The following is a 16,848-nucleotide window of genomic DNA, read 5'->3' on the forward strand; positions in this document are numbered from 1 at the left end:
AAAGTCTCTCATCTGCTGGTTTTACCAGCATGCCAGAGATGATGGCTGTTTTTTTCAGCCATTATCTCTGTGTGTGTACGCTGCCGGGCTGAAAGATTAACCACTTTCAGCCCAGCGGTACCCCCTGCTGCCGCCCCCCCTCACCCCCGCCTCCCCGCCTCCCCTCCTGTTATACTCACTTTCCACGCTGCCCCGCTGAATCGCTATGTCTGGCTGGCTGCTGGCTGCTGAAGAGCCCTGCTCCGCCGCCTGTCTCACCTTGCCGTTAGCCGCGCTGGTCCGGTCCGCCCCGCTGGTCACCTGTGCTTGTACTCCCGGGTCCGGCCACATGCCCCGCCTCCCTCCGTCCTGCTCCCCACGGAGCAGCACTGGCCACCAATGTTTTCTTTTGTAAGCCAGTAATATATAGATTGCTGGCACATGCCAGCAATCTATATATTACTGGAACCACTGGGCACCAATGACAATCATAAGCCAGTAATATATAGATTGATGGCACATGCCAGCAATCTATATATTACAGGCACCACTGGGCACTAGGGTGGCCAATCCCGGGATCGGGATCGTCGGGATCCCGGGATTTGGCCCCAAAATTGCCGGGATTTGAATCCCGGGATTGGAGCTTCCAATCCCGGGATTTCGGGATTGAACTAGTCTAATGCTGGGCAGCGTCTGAGCACTCGCTCAGACGCTGCCCAGCTACTCCCATCCTGGCTGTGCAGCTCAGACGCGCAGCGTGGCCAGAGGTCACGCTGCGCGTCACACTGTGCAGCCAACTGAATACGCCCCTGCACCTCCGCTCTGTATTACCGGTCCCGGAGCTCCAGATCTCGCCTCCTGCGGCCTGCCACTGTGACCAGCCGTGACTGTGTGCGGCCGGGGGAGGTCAGGCGGCGAGCGAGTTGCGACACCTATGGGTCACGCTGCGCAGGCCGCAGCACTGAACCCGCTCGCCGCCCGACTTCTCCCGGCTGCACAGTCCAGTGTGTCACTGTGACTAACCTACTGTACCTCCGGCGTCACACCAGCAGCCTCTGTGCATTCCACTGCCGCCTGCGCCACTCGAAGTAAGACACTGTGGGGGGAGAGTGGGGTGGTTTTCTTATTAGGGATGCCAATCCCGGGATCCCGGGAATCCCGGGATTGAGCATTTTTAATCCCGATTCCCGGGATTGAAAAAATGCCTCGGGATTGGCATCCCTACTGGGCACCAATGACAGTCATAAACCAGTAATATATAGATTGCTGGAACATGCCAGCAATCTATATATTACAGGCACCACTGGGCACCAATGACAGTCATAAGCCAGTAATATATAGATTGCTGGCACATGCCAGCAATCTATATATTACAGGCACCCCTGGGCACCGATGACTTAGTTATTACCGGTACCGGCCAGCAATGTATATATTACTGTCCACCATGGGTTAAATTGAGCCAAAACGGGGAAGAACTGCTTTCCATCAGTTCATTTTGGAGGCAGAACTTCAGCTCACTTTGCCCTGCTGTCTGTCCCTGCCTGCATCATTAAAGGAGACAGCCAACAGAGTGGTTGTAAACCTGGCTGTCTCAGAGCAGGTCCAACCATCCGCTTGCGGCTATTTCGAATGACACGCCTGCTTGCAACTTGCGAGCCACCGTCGCCTGATTGGCTGCGAGTCGCGGACAGATGGACCTGCTCTAAGACAGTCGGATGACCCCACCGCTCTGCCCGGCGGTCTCCTTTGGTGATGTAGGCAGGGACAGACAGCAGGTCAAGGTGAGCGTAAGGAGGCAGAACCGCACAGTGCAGTGCACATAGCATGTTACCACTGGCACTGTGCATGTTACCCCTGGCACCGTACGTGAAAACCCTAGCAATGAGCATGTAGGTAAACGGCACTATATTTAATGGGCATTACGGTGTGTGGCATATGTGTGATGGGCATTATGTTGTTTGGCATATGTGTAATGAGCATTACGGTGTGGGGTGGCATAATGTGTAATGGGCATTACGGTGTGTGGCATAATGTGTAATGGGCATTATGGTGTGTGGCATAATGTGTAATGGGCATTACGGAGTGCATAGTCCCCTGTCCCACAAAGCTATGCCTTCCATTTTTCGCAGGCCAGCAATGTATATGTTACTGCCGCCACTGACACCCCCCCCCCCCCATGTATATTTTGTTATGGCGTAATGAATAGATTTCTCCCTACATGCACAGCTGCAAATGAAATTTTGCCGTGCACACGTTTGGGATTTTGCAGTAGCGTAAGTTCGTCCCAATTGCCCGGAGGCAAGTTGTATATTGGTGCCCCCCCCCAGGGGCTGGCTGGCAACTTTTAGCCTGGGGGGCAAACACAAGCAAGTGGCCCCACTTTTTCTACCAGCGCATCAAATGGAAAATGTGATTCACAATGTTGGAGGCCTAGTTTGCTTATTTAGCAGGAATGGGCTTAGAATGCCGCCTGTCATAAACCAGCAAGTAGAACATAACACACTGCATCCTTCTGCGCATGCATCAGATAAACGTTCTGCATTGGGCACTGGAAGGAGACTGTTTAAATCCCTCACAGTACATATTGCAAAAAGATGCCCATAGGCTTCTATAAGTCAATGCCATATTACAGATGGCAATGCCCATCAAGTAGGGATGGCCATCGACCATCGATGATTCAAAATATCTATGGTTTGTGGCCGATGTCAAATACTTTTGCTAGAGCCTGTGAAATAGCCCTTAGGAGAGTGAATGGGAGGAGACCTGAGGATGGCGATTTATTTTGTAATCTCTACCTTGCATTTATTATGTCTGTATGTTATTCATATATGGAAAACAATAAAAAAAAAGTATAAAAAACAAACAAACAAACAATACTGTATGCAGGACCACAATGTAATATTAAGAGCATTTCATAGCTTACCATACAATACTGTATGTATACCATTTTAGTGGCCACCAGACAATACAGAGAACATTTAAATGATCCCAGACAAAACAAAGAGCATGTTGGTGAATGCTAGTGAATATGGAGAGCATTAATATGAGCAATAGATAATACAGAGAGCATTACTGTGACCACCATACAATATTGACAGCATGTGAGCGATTGCCCCACAATACTAAGAACAGTTTTTTATGGAGAGCATTTTAGTGACTGTCAGACAACTCAATGAGTTTTACTGAGTCCACCATACAAGATTGACGGCATTCACAACAATACTAAGATCTAGGAGTCACTATTTCAAGTGACTTAAAGGCAGGAAAGCAATGTAGCAAAGCAATGAGGGAGAGGAATCAGTCGCAAAATAAATAAGTAATAAATCCATTTTATAGGTCATTGGTACGGCCTCATCCGGAATACTGTGTCCAGTTCTGGAGACCATATCTTCAGATACATAAGAGACTGTACAAAGAAGAGCAACTACAATGGTGCATGGCCTACATCATAAAACTTACCTGGAAAGACTAAAATATCTTAACACGTATAGTTTGGAGCAGAGAAGGGAAAGGGGGGACATGATAGAAATCTTCAAATATATCAAGGGTTATAACCAGGGGTTAAAGTGAGGCGGAACGGGGCGGAACTGCGTTCCGTCAGTTCCATTTTGGAGGCGGAACGGTTCCGCCTCCATCCGCTCACCTTGCCCCCTCTGCTTCTCCCTGCCTGCATTGCTAAACAAGACAGCCAGGTAGAGTGCTGGAAAACCCGGCTGTCTCAGAGCACGTCGTCCATCCGTCCGCGGGCGGCTATTTGAAATGACGTGCCAGCTTGCGACTGCCTGATTGGCAGCCGGGCTGCGCGTCATTTCAAATAGCTGCAACGCACACGGAGGGATGGACGACGTGCTCTGAGACAGCCGGGTTTTCCAGCACTCTACCCGGCTGTCAGGGGCGGGCTGGCTACAGGAACATGGCCGCCAGCGCTACCCGCTCAGGAGGCCAGGACGCTCTCCCTGCTATGCTCCTTAAACTGCTGCTGCCGCGCTTGTCATATTGTATGACAGCGCAGGCGGCAGCTTGCAGAGCGGCTCCCTCTCTCCGACGCGGCCGTTGAAATCCGCGCTCTTTATCTACCCCCGGCCCCCAACATCCGGTGAGCAGTAGCCTCTCTCCCTCCCTGCAGTGTCCCAGGCCCGGCTCCCAGGTACCTGGTATGTACCTTATTTATACATTATATTGCCTTTATTTGAGTGCCGCCACCTCCTATTCATTATATATATATATATATATATATATATATATAAGCAAGCAAGGGGTCCGGCACTCAGGCTGTAGAAATTCAGCTGCTTAGGTGCGCTTCTATCCCTCAAGGAGAAGTATAATGTGAACAAGCAGAAGTCACTCTAAGAATTCATTCAATGCTGCACGGCGGCAGTAAATACAAAAAACGTGAAGACACTAGTATAGTGTAGTATAGTATAGACTTTGCACTATACTAGTGTCTTCACGTTTTTTGTATTTACTGCCGCCGTGCAGCATTGAATGAATTCTTAGAGTGACTTCTGCTTGTTTACATTATATATATATATATATATATATATATATATATATATATATATATATATATATATATATATATATATATATAATGCAGCGGGCACTTTAAGCACTGTTTTCAGCCTGTTTGTCCTGGTTATTCAGGGGGAGCAGCCTGTGGTGTCCTGGTTGTTATGCAGGGGGAGCAGCCTGTGGTGTCCTGGTTGTTATGCAGGGGGAGCAGCCTGTGGTGGCCTGGTTGTTATGCAGGGGGAGCAGCCTGTGGTGGCCTGCTTGTTATGCAGGGGGAGCAGCCTGTGGTGGCTTGGTTGTTATGCAGGGGGAGCAGCCTGTGGTGTCCTGGTTGTTATGCAGGGGGAGCAGCCTGTGGTGTCCTGGTTGTTATGCAGGGGGAGCAGCCTGTGGTGGCCTGGTTGTTATGCAGGGGGAGCAGCCTGAGGTGGCCTGGTTGTTATGCAGGGGGAGCAGCCTGTGGTGGCTTGGTTGTTATGCAGGGGGAGCAGCCTGTGGTGGCCTGGTTGATATGCAGGGGGAGCAGCCTGTGGTGTCCTGGTTGTTATGCAGGGGGAGCAGCCTGTGGTGTCCTGGTTGTTATGCAGGGGGAGCAGCCTGTGGTGTCCTGGTTGTTATGCAGGGGGAGCAGCCTGTGGTGTCCTGGTTATCCCAGCCTTCATACCCCCAAAATTCGTCTGAATGTGGGTCGCAATCGCGGCTCAGCTCTCTTACTGAATTATTCTCCACCCATTTGCTGCATTATTTAATTTTTTCGGGGGCGGGGGTTTGATATCCAGGAATCGCTGATGCGCTGTTACTTATGGGCCAGTGCTCTGAACTTGCCCCCTAGGCTAAAAGTTGCCAGCCAGCCCCTGCCGGCTGTCTTGTTTACCTTGTGTTGCTGGCAGGGGTGTCGAGGATTGGCAGGTATGCATGGGCTGACCTTTCTGCAGAGCAGTCACCTGGACCATGACGCCTAGTAATGCACAGCCGGCTCAAAGCTCCACTCCCAGTGTCCGGTCACTGCAGACCACATCAGCAGAGAAAGAGCACTTTCTGGGACTGCAGAAGTAGCTGCCCGGGCTGAGATCCTTACTTGCCAACAGCTGAGCGGAGAGCAGTGCGGAGCTTCTGTGGGAGCTAGGGAAAAAAGCGGAATCTGTTCTAGAATGACCATGAGCAGTGTAACCTGCACTGGTGGATGTCCAGCAGCTGCAGCTGCAGCAGGGAAACAAGCTATGTGCAGACCTCCTACCTGAAGAGGATGAAGGTGAGGGGCCCTGTGCCAGCCATTATATTATTGGTTTTATGATTGTGTCACTTTTTCACATGTGCCAATGTTGTGTACTGTGTCCTCATTCTGCAAATTATGTCATATTGGGGTGTGATGTAGGGTACATAACTTGTGGCATAATGTAGGGAACGGAACCTTGCAGTGTGATGTGGGGTTATGCGGTGTGATTTAGGGGATGGGTATGTGTTGTGTGACATAATGTATAATGGGCATTACGGTGTGCATAATCCCCTGTCCCACAAAGCCATGCCCTAAAATTTTGTGGCGCGCCTACGGCGCGCACTTTCACGTTGTTTGGCCTGTTAGATTCTTTTGCACTTTGGGGCATAATTTGCATTAAGGGTGGCGTTATGTGGCCCGCATTATTGTTTCCATGTCTATGTGAGATAGGTCATACATTTTGAGCTCGCAGGGGGGCGCCGAATACCCTAGCACCCGCCCTGGTTGTGACATATGGGGGGGGGGGGGGGGAGATGGCGGGGAAGAGAGTTCCACCACCTCACCAGGACCACTTTAAGCACTGGTTATAACATAGTACAGGAGGGAAATTGGAGGGAGGTAGGTTCAGGGGAAATGTTAGAAAAAAATTACTTCACAGAAAGGGTAGTGGATAAGTGGAATAGCCAACAATCAGAGGTGGTAAAGGCTAAGACAGTAGAACAATTTAAACATGCTTGGGATAGGCATATGAATATCCTTACAAAGAAATATGGATCAAAAAGGGTTGAGTTTACCTGAAGGATAAAAAAAAGGGCCAAATGGTTCTTATATGCCGTCAAATTCTATGTCTCTATGTTTCATTTATTGATCACCAGATAATATGGACAGCATTTTTGTGACCCTCAAACATATCATCTCATCATTAAATATCCTTCCTATAAAAGCATTAATTTACTCAGCAACAAACCCATTCAACAGCATTCGGTTAACATCCTGGTGGACAGGATGCCAGCAGTCGGAATATTAATGCTGGCATCCTGAATTGTGGTCACAAGTTTGGCACTGGAAACCCATTATCGATAATGATACCAACACTGGAATCCCAAGTATAAGTATGCAGGGAAAGTTAGCATTAGACCGAGGGGGCAGGAAGGATAGGTTTAGGCAGTAGCTGGTGACTTGGGGTTAGGCTGCAGGGAGTGGGAAGTGGGAAAGGTTAGATTTAGGCTGCAGGGTAGGCAGGTTAGGCATTAGTGAGGAGGGTTAAGCTGTGGCGGGGGGGGGGGGGGGTCAGAACTAAGCTGCAGGTAAGTGGAAGCTGTATTATGGACCTGTTCAGTTGGTAAAAAACAGCAGCTGTCTACCTGGAAACATGGGTCACAGTGAGATCTGGAGAAATGAGCCATGGCTGTGGCTTTAAAGCCCCATACACACTAGACGATATTGCTCACAAAATCACTCAGAAAAGGCTTTCTGAGCAATATTGTGAACAATATTGCCAAGTGTTTACAATGTTGTCAATGATGCACACTCCCACGCGTCATAAATTAACACTTCTTCATGTTCAGGTGAGGGAGGTCATCTTTAATGACCGCCATGACAGTTGCTACCCCCACCATCAGCCCCCTTGTGCCCAGCATCGGCAAGTGTGTATGCACACACACAGGTCCCCGATGCCACTTATATCAGCATTTTTGGGGATTGGGTAATGCTTATGGAGCTTAACAACTGCTATGACTGCTGCTGCCAATAGTGTGTAGTAGATGACTGAGAGAATGCTGTACAGCTGCCCACAATTGTGTCTTTTGCATATGCTCCCTTGCGTCCCATTGTTGCTTTGCACAGTTGGGAGGCGGGAATGTAACAGATATCCCTCTCACTAGGCAGTGTTTGTGATCGCTGTAGTTATAATTGTGACGTAAAATGGGTGCAAGGGCAGACTAGCAATAGCCTGGCCCCCTAGCAACATCAACCCCTGCGTACCAGGGGTTGTTACACAATGGGAGCTTGCTTATAACCAGCACAGAATTTACAACTTGTGAAGAGGCCAAACCACGCCCCCTCCAGAGAGGCCACGCCCATCTCATGAAATATACTACGAATGGTTACCACCGGGATCGGCCGCACTTGGACGAAAATATAAAGGGAGAATACAACAAACTGACATCTTAGTTCCCTGTAAAGTTTATGGGTGACATTTAATAGAATGCGATTTTTGGTAACATTTCAAAATCGCACCTTATCGTACTTTTTCAATTCACAATTTTTTCCTCCAAAACTGATTATTTAATGGGATGCGATAATGCGCCCAAAAAGTGCGGTGAACTGTGAAGAGATGCCATGTGGTGCGATGTGATACAATTTTATGACACAGTAATGTCCGGCTCTGGTCATGTGCGATTTTCTGACCAATAAGAATACAAATTACAACACTGCCTCCGCATGCCAAATAACCCCCTAACCTATTGGCCCACCTAAGTCCCCTACAATATGCATCACACCCCCTATATAAAGGGGTACAGGCACCATTTTGACATTTGAAAGGCAGTAAGGAGCATAAAGAGGAGAGGAGGAATGTCTGGGAGAGGAGTGTCAGTGATCGCAGGCGGCAGAGGCAGCAGTGGGCCAATTACAGGCAGCAGAAGTGCCAGAAGAGCCAGGGGGAGAGGCAGCAGAGGCACAATAAGACCCAGCACTGAGAGAGAGAAGCATCAGTTTGCCAGGCAGCATGGCCACATCAAGGCCTCGGCCAGGCCAGACCCCAGAGGAACAGGAACAGGAACAGCAGGAGGATGTGGAGGACCCTCTTGCCTCCCCATCTCGTCCACTCACACAGGAGGACCTGTTCAGCACACAGTCCAAGGAGGAGCTGCAGTAGGGCCACATCTCTGCGGTCTACTGGCCTGAGGTGGAGGAATATGTAGGTGAGGAGGAGGAAGGTGATGCTGCCCTTGAGGAGGGGGGGGGGGGGGCATGGCCGTAGAGGGGGTGGAGGAGGAGGCAGAAAGTGGCCTCACCCAAAGTGGCCGTAAGGTGCATTTTTCCTACAAGGAAAATGTGGCCCTTGTCTGTGCCATAGTCCCTGTATTTGACAGGCTGCTGGGGAAGCATAACAACAGGACCACTGCGCAGCGGAAGAGGGCCATGTGGGAGTCTATTACAGATGCAGTCAACTCAGTTAGCAGAAACAAAAGAAGCGTAAGGAATATCAAGAAGCGCTTCAAAGACATAAAAAGGCTACTCAAAGCCAAGATGGCCACCAAAATAAAAGAGGCAACCCGGACTGGAGGAGGCAACACCCAACCTGTGACATATACATCATATGAGAAGAAACTCAAACAAATAATACCACCAGAGGTCCTTCCTGTCCTCCATGTGGCAAACACGGATAGGCCAGCAACGGTACCCCAAGCTGGTAAGTATTTTTTTTTTCATGTACATCATCCATTGCACTGTTTTATAACTGTAATGCTCTCTTGTAATGTTTGCATAACAATAGTGCTGGTGTGGAACTACATATCCCAGCAAGGTTAACTTATGTAAATGTAATGGTCATAGATTGCAATTGTTGGTGATGCTGGGTCATGTTGTTCCACACCTGCTGCTATTGGTCAAATGCCTAACAAATTATGTTACAGGTTTAAATTGCTCAAGCCCCAAACCTAGTTGTAATGTTGTCATAGCTAAAACGCATCCATACAGCATTATTGCAGGCATTTTTGTACAAATAGACTTTTTAATCAAAAAATGTAATATTTTCAAAAACAACAAGATATTGGCCACAAATAATTGGTCAACATGATCCATGTGAGTCCCGGGGGGGGGGGGGGGGGGGGGGGGGAATTGTTATTATGCATGCTGGTAACAAATGCTGTACATGCAAGATTTGTAATGGCTGTCCACCATTTTGTTTGCAGATCATCCATCCCAAAGTGCCCACGCACCACACACAGGTCGACGCATATGTCCAGATGCAGATGCTGCAGGTAAGCAAAATGAGTGCAAAACAATTACACATCCAGTACACACACCCATGTACCTTGCACAATATGCTACACTTTAATGTACTCCTGCACCCTACTGTAAACCAAGTATAGGTTAAATGTCAACTACATTGTTTAAAGAACTTTATGCAGCATGTTTAAATATTAATACATGCTCATTGGCACTAGCCAATATGACATTGGTTCAAACAAAATAGCACATTAAAGTGATGCCAGATATGCTGGCCATGCCATGGACTCATTGAGACCCACTACACACCAACAGATATTAATTTAATGTGAAACAACCATCAGGCTTATTCAAAATCAAACCATTACATTTATTCCATGGGTACATGTGTTACTGAACAGTACCCATTGTTATGTTTCATAACCTACAAGACACCTTAAAAGCAAAATGACACATACTGCACAATTATGGTGATATACTTACCAATTTCTCTTTTTGAACAGGATCATCACAGCTAGTGGTGCAACCAACAGAAACAGCAGAAATGATGGACCGATAATTCTCCAAGCCGTCAAAGCCTTCTCACCTGAGGAAGAAAACACAGCAACAACAGTGACTCAAAGGCCATCAACTGTGGTGACACCCCACCAACGCACACCCATCCAATCACCTCACACACCATCGACACCAGAAGAGGTAGCACGGTCATTGCACACATTTCAAAACAAACAAATAGAATTCATGGCAATGCAAAGCCATCAAATGGGCAATTTGCAAGGCTACCTGAGAAATATATTCCAGCAACTTAAAAAAGTGGCCACCTGTGTCCGTGTAAGTGTGGGGACACAAGTAAGAATGGCTACCACCCTGGACACACGTCTGGGCAAGATCAGCCAGGCCCTACGGGTACAAAACAACAATATACAATAATATAGCCATCCTAAATGGTCAAACACACTCTATATCAGCACAAACCAATGCCTTGGTTGCCCTGCAGGCACAATTCAATAAATAAAGAAATAAATGTATTAGGTGCAGCTACATGCACTATTTGTAGTGTGTCAAGTACACCACTGAGTGACTCACCCACTTCACCACCATGTAGGAATGTGCGAACCAGGGGTGGCCTGGGTCCAGGGGAAAAGGGGAGATGTGCACATACACAGGTTCCTTAAAAATGATTGTACAAGTTGTACATGTCTATTTTTGTTATAATACAGTTATGTAAAGCATAATATTTTTGTGAAAATGTATGGCCCAGTAATTGGACCAAAAGAGAATTTTCTTCATTAGTAAAGACGTTCCTTTACAGTAAAATGTGTCTGTGGTTTCTTCAATCCTAAAGTTTTGGCTAATTATACTAAAATGCTGTAACCCACTATGGTACTGTGCAGTGAGTGTGTTGAACTACTGTAATTTGATGTGTTAGGTCAATTTTAAACTTGCCATACAGCATTGTAAAAATGTACTTACCAGCATGTCATCACCAAAAGATACCTCAGGTTAAGCAGCTTCTTGCATTGGGCTCTGACTTCTCCCCTAAATATTGGTGATACCGTATGGCAAATGGATTATGGTATGTAAACACTTACACCAAAGTTACATTGTAGTATAGTAAAGAAATGCAATTACCTGAGAAATAGCAACTTATGATCTCCCTACGCATCAGACCCCCCCTCCGCGTACCCCTAACTACAGTAGGTTGGGTAGTTTCAGCTTCCTGCATGACTGCTGCATTGCCATCCTCCACATAACGTGGTTGGGAAAGGGCAATGTTGTTTAACATGCAGCAAGCCTGAACAATCATCACTACTTTTGCTGGGTAGTAAATCAGTATACCTGATGATCTGTCCAAACACCTGAAACGACTTTTCAGCACCCCGAAGGTGCGTTCTACAACATTGCGGGTGGCAACGTGTGCTTCTTTATAGTGGTGCTGTGCATGGCCTTCCAGGGAACGCAGACGTGTCATGAGCCATGGGAGACACCCATATCCTGAGTCACCTTCAAAGAAAAGTTGAGGTCAGTACAGTATATGGTAACATATGTGCATTTGGTTTACATGAGCAAGGGGGACAACACCAATATTCAAAGAAGTCTGGTAAAGGAGAGGGACTGATTACACCTATATATTGGGCATATCAGAAGAGTGCCACTTTAGAGTTAAAAAACGTGCACTATAGTACAAGGTACACTTATTGTTGGTAATTAGGGGTTTCAGAAAGAAGTATACCCATATTTAATCCAGACTGACATCAACTTTAAAAGTGATTGAGGGTTAGATACATTTGTGTGTATAGTTTACACACTATTGGCACACTACACAGGTGTGTAATAATTATTTAGTATGTAAATAAACACATTGTAACACTATACATAGTGGCCAAACATTTCTATATATATTAAAATGTACTTACCAAGTAGCCAGCCCTCCGGCATTTGGTGGTCCTGGAATCGGTCCCAGAGGGCTGAGTGACGCAGAATATAGGCATCATGGCAGTTCCCTGGGTAGCCTGCAACCACACTGAGTATTTTTAGGTTGGCATCACATACCACCTGCACGTTCAGAGAGTGACGCCCACGTTGATTGATGTAGACGTGTCCCCTCACATGCGGTGCCGAAGCCCATGTGGCTGCAATCTACAGTATGACTCTCAGCACATTTTGGAATGATGAGAGCCGATAGAAAGCCACCTTAAGGTCCTGCCACTCGGACTCACAACGTGGGAATCTGATATATGTGAGTCACAACTTCTTGAAAGCAAGTAACACTTGAGTGAAATGCTTAGAGAAAGTGGCTTGTGAGACCCCCAACGACCATGAGGTCACAGACTGAGTGGAGCCTGTGGCCAAGAAGTAGAGGGCACAACTTAATTTCTGCAGCCCAGACACTGCATAGTTGGCACCCACATAAGGGTCCAAATTATCTCTCACCTGCTCATATAAGTTCAAAAGGTTATTGTGGTTCAGCCTAAACATCCCCACAACCTGTTGATCGGAGAGGCAGTCCGATTACAGTCTAGCATGATACCTACGTGAAGCACGCAGTACTCGGGGTCCCAGGATCTGGCGTGCAGCTTGCTCCGTCCTCCTGTGCAGCTCCTCCAAATGATCAAAGTCACAAACAGCCAGCTCCACACCACTCTGCAAAATCTCCATCTCTCAAACCCTCACAGGTGTCCTTAATGATGTTTGGGTATATGTAGGGGAGTTTATGATTAAAATTGAGGACACCTGTGTGAAAATTAACCATTTCTGCATTTGACCAAAGTTGCTTTTGGGTCAATTCGCCCATCAGGAGCTGGTCTGCACCATTGGCGATTTTTAGACACTTTTGAAATGCGAATACCGTTTGCGCATTCCATTAAATAATAATTTGTATACTTTTCTATGCGAAAACATCAGGATGCGATAAAAATGTGAATTTAAACCGGCAATGAAAAAGTGTGAGATATCAGACAAAATGTGCAATTTACGCGCCTTAGTGCACCCTATTAAGAAAGCGATTTTGCCAAAATTTGCGAAAACGCCATTTTGTTGCCTAAAAATCGCACAAATTCAACTAGCGCATTCTATTAAATGTCACCCTATTAGTCTATATTTGAATAACCATTAGTTCACAGGGAGGTGTTCTCTGCCCCAAAGTCAGATTGAACATCACATAATAAAGGCAAAATCAGCCTAGGGTAAAAAAAAAAATAAAAAAAAAATGATTCCACAGTTTATGCAGAATCAGTACCCATTCTCATAGATAATCTCATAGACAGAATCTGATTGAATCTGATTGTTGCTATCACCTCTTTAAAAAAAAAAAAAAAAAACCTTAAGTAAATTTATGCCTACTGTAAGTCTCTCCCCAAGGCTTGGTACATTGCTACCTCATTCTCATAAATAATACACATTGTAGGAATAGAAATAACCAATTAATTGTATCTCTTATTTTCTTCCTCATCAACATATACATCTAAACATATAGAGATAAAATGTATAATTTATATCTAATTAAATGCAATTATTTCACTTTTATATGCCAAAATGTTCCATATATATATATATATATATATATATATATATATATTTAGTGAATTGTACATATATTGCTTATTATACATTTTTAAAACAGTAAGGCACATCTGTCTCTTCTTTCTTAAATGTAATATTGCCATATGGTTTAGATGAGAACACCTTGTATAAGCCAGCAATCATTTTTACAATATTTTTTAACTAAAGTTTGCATTAGAGCATCGTACAGGACTTACGGAATACAGTGTAAAGCTCTGGTAGAGTAAGGTAGCCATCCATATTGTAGTCATCAAATCGAAGCAGATCACCAACACTGCAGTCCAAAAAATTACTTTCCAGTTCCCCAGTCTTTGTATACTGTAGGATATAAAATATAAGTGTAAAGAAAATAGAACAATAAATTAAAAACCTAAACTACATTGTAGTTACAATTCTGCTATTGTCAAAAGGTCAACCAAACAATGTGCTATTTCCAATACCAGTGATAAGCACAAAAGGACTTTTCGGCGTCATACTGTTTCTAGGCTGGGGGGCAAGAGACAATTACAGTGCCCTTAAATTGCTATATAGACCCCCCCCCCACACACACACACACACACACACTGCTGTAGGATCCAACAGTAGGTGGCCAGGCTGATAAGGGGATGCGAAAAGAAAGGAGGGGTTTTGAATCTGCACACAAATTAATGCTGCCTCGTTAGACCTGGAGTTTGAGAGCCGGATCGATCCTTCCACACAGGTGAAAACCCTGTGAAATAGCGCAAATTTCTGGGTCTCAATTTTAGACCTGGAGATTTGATCTCCTGTTGGAAGGGGGTCTGGCAGCAGGTGTCCGAATAACCCGGGACTTCAAATGCCAGTTAATTGCTGGGTTATTCGGCCGGCGTGGTCTGAAAGTGGTATTATTTACAGAATTCTGTATAAAGTGCAGTGTAGTGTTTAAACATAGAATACCTATATGGTACCACCAAAGTAGGGTATTATTTTTGTTGAATTTTGATAGCGTTTTATCACTAGATAGACTAGTTGTGTTTAATCAGTTTGCAGTAATCCTATGAGTAATGCTCTGACACTCTGCTTTAGTTTAATATCCCACTGTGTATATTGATCATGGGGTTAGCAGGCAGGTAGTAATTCTGTCCATTACTCATGTATAGAGTGGAGCCAGACTTGCCTACCCTTCTGCATTCAGCTGCCCTGAAGTATGCTCCCGATACCCATATACAGAGGGGGGGGGATATGGTAGCCACATCAGCAAGGGTAGCAGGTATCTGCAGTATGCTCCCTTTACTCAAATACAGAGGGGAGCTAGACCAGCAAAGGAAGCATTAAGTTACAATATGTGTCCGCTACCCATGTATGGAAGGAGCCATGGTAGCAGGAAGCAACAGAAGGCTCTTGCAACCTATGTACAGAGGGGAGAGAGGGGAGCCAGATCACTGAGAGTAGCATTAAGCAAGTATGCTCCTGATACCTACAGTATGTACAGAAGAGGGAGAGGGGATCCACATCAGCAAGAATAGCAGGAAGCTACAGTATGCTCCCGTTACCCATGTACACAGCGGAGAGCGAAATCAGCAGGGTACCAGGAAACTACAGAATGCCCTCGCTACCTATGTACAGAGGGGAAAGAGGGGAGCCAGTTTAGCAAGAGTAGCAGGAAGCTGCAGTATAATCCCTTTACTCATGTACAGAGAGTAGAGAGGGAAGCCAGATCAGCAAGGGTAGCAGGAAGCTACAGTATGCTCCCGCTACCCATGTACATTAGACAGTGAGGGAAGCAGAAAGCTGCAGTATGTTCCCTCTAACCATGTACGGAAGTGGGATCCACATCAGCAAGGGTAGCAGGAAGCTGCAGTATAATCCCCTTACTCATGTACAGAGAGGGAAGCCAGATCAGCAAGGATAGCAGGAAGCATCCTATTTCACTGAAGATCTGCAAAGGAGACATTTATCAAGAGACAACTTCAAACCTCCTTCAATAAGCCTGTCAAGGTCTTTCAGGAGACGGCTATTATGCTCATCAAATGTGGTGCCGAAGCCAATTATGTCATCGAGGTATCCCAATACTTCCCTATAATTTATAGTTCTGGACTGAGGACTGAGAACCAATTACTTCCCTGTAAACAATGTAGTGCTTCTTATATTCAGGGCACAGTGTATTGGTCAGCTTTTGTCCGGGCATTCAAGGTTCTGCAGTCCACACACATTCAAATTTTCCCATTCCTCTTCATAGCACCCACTATGCGTGATGCATACGGACTTCTATGATCATCTGGTTTTCTAGTAACCCCTTCAAATGTGGTCTCTACGAAAATGCTCTTGGAAAGGACTATTATCAATAAGATTTATCTGATTTTCCACCCCCTTTGCAACTCCTAAGTACAATTCTCCAGTGGAAAATGCTGGCCCCCTAGACTAAAGCCTGTATTAATTTCCTACTTCCTTTATTGGAAACTTCCCTTCCTTGAAAACACGATTCGACCCCTCCTTTTCCTGCCTCCACATTAAGGGAATAAATAAAACTGGGAATTTTCCCCTTTTCTTCCAGGCACCAATAATCTAAACTCTGATATAATTGGGTGTTAGTCACTACAATTATATGTACTTCATTCTTTTCCCCTTTTACCTCAGGGAAGACCAAAGCGACAAAAAGAACATTCAATGAGTCTCTATCACCCTTATCAAACTCTAAAACTACCTCCACATAGCCCAAATAAGGGTGTTTAGCCACACTCAATTCCCATATAACCAATCCACTAGTAGGTTGTATGGGTACGTCAGGTATATTACTGTTCACTACACCAAAATTTCATAATTACCAGACTTGAGAGCAGCAAGATGATTTTAGTTTCTTATCAATCAAGGCTGTGTATATTTGTATATTCCAGGAATATTACCCAGTGGGATCCTGATTTACTCAGGGTGTGGCATATGGGCAGTCTGTGTGGTATATGAATATCTTGCTTAGCTGCAGAAGAATCTGAGGTTTGAAGGATCCGGATGTAAAAATTGTTGAACTGGTCCGGAATGAGTTGCAGTCAGGTTTGGGCAGTGTCATGTGCTGGAATATGTTGCATAAAGGGCTCAACGCGTTTCAATGTGTTCACACATCTTCATCAGGATCCTCCAACCTCAGATTCTTATGCAAGTATTCATGAACC

The 16,848-nt window shown here is 45.7% G+C and overlaps 1 protein-coding gene across 2 annotated transcripts in view; it reads right to left on the reverse strand.

Annotated features, from left to right (window-relative positions):
- The window catches only part of LOC146074076 (follistatin-related protein 4-like), a 1,002,356-nt gene that overhangs the window by 328,264 nt on the left and 657,244 nt on the right, over nucleotides 1–16,848 (reverse strand). For both annotated transcript variants that reach the window (XM_083181806.1, XM_083181805.1), the window contains exon 6: nucleotides 13,921–14,041. In XM_083181806.1, the coding sequence (XP_083037932.1) occupies nucleotides 13,921–14,041 (121 nt within the window). The remainder of the gene's footprint in view (nucleotides 1–13,920; nucleotides 14,042–16,848) is intronic.

The sequence above is a fragment of the Crinia signifera genome, chromosome 4, assembly GCF_055691185.1.
Source record: "Crinia signifera chromosome 4, ASM5569118v1, whole genome shotgun sequence".
NCBI lineage: Eukaryota > Metazoa > Chordata > Amphibia > Anura > Myobatrachidae > Crinia > Crinia signifera.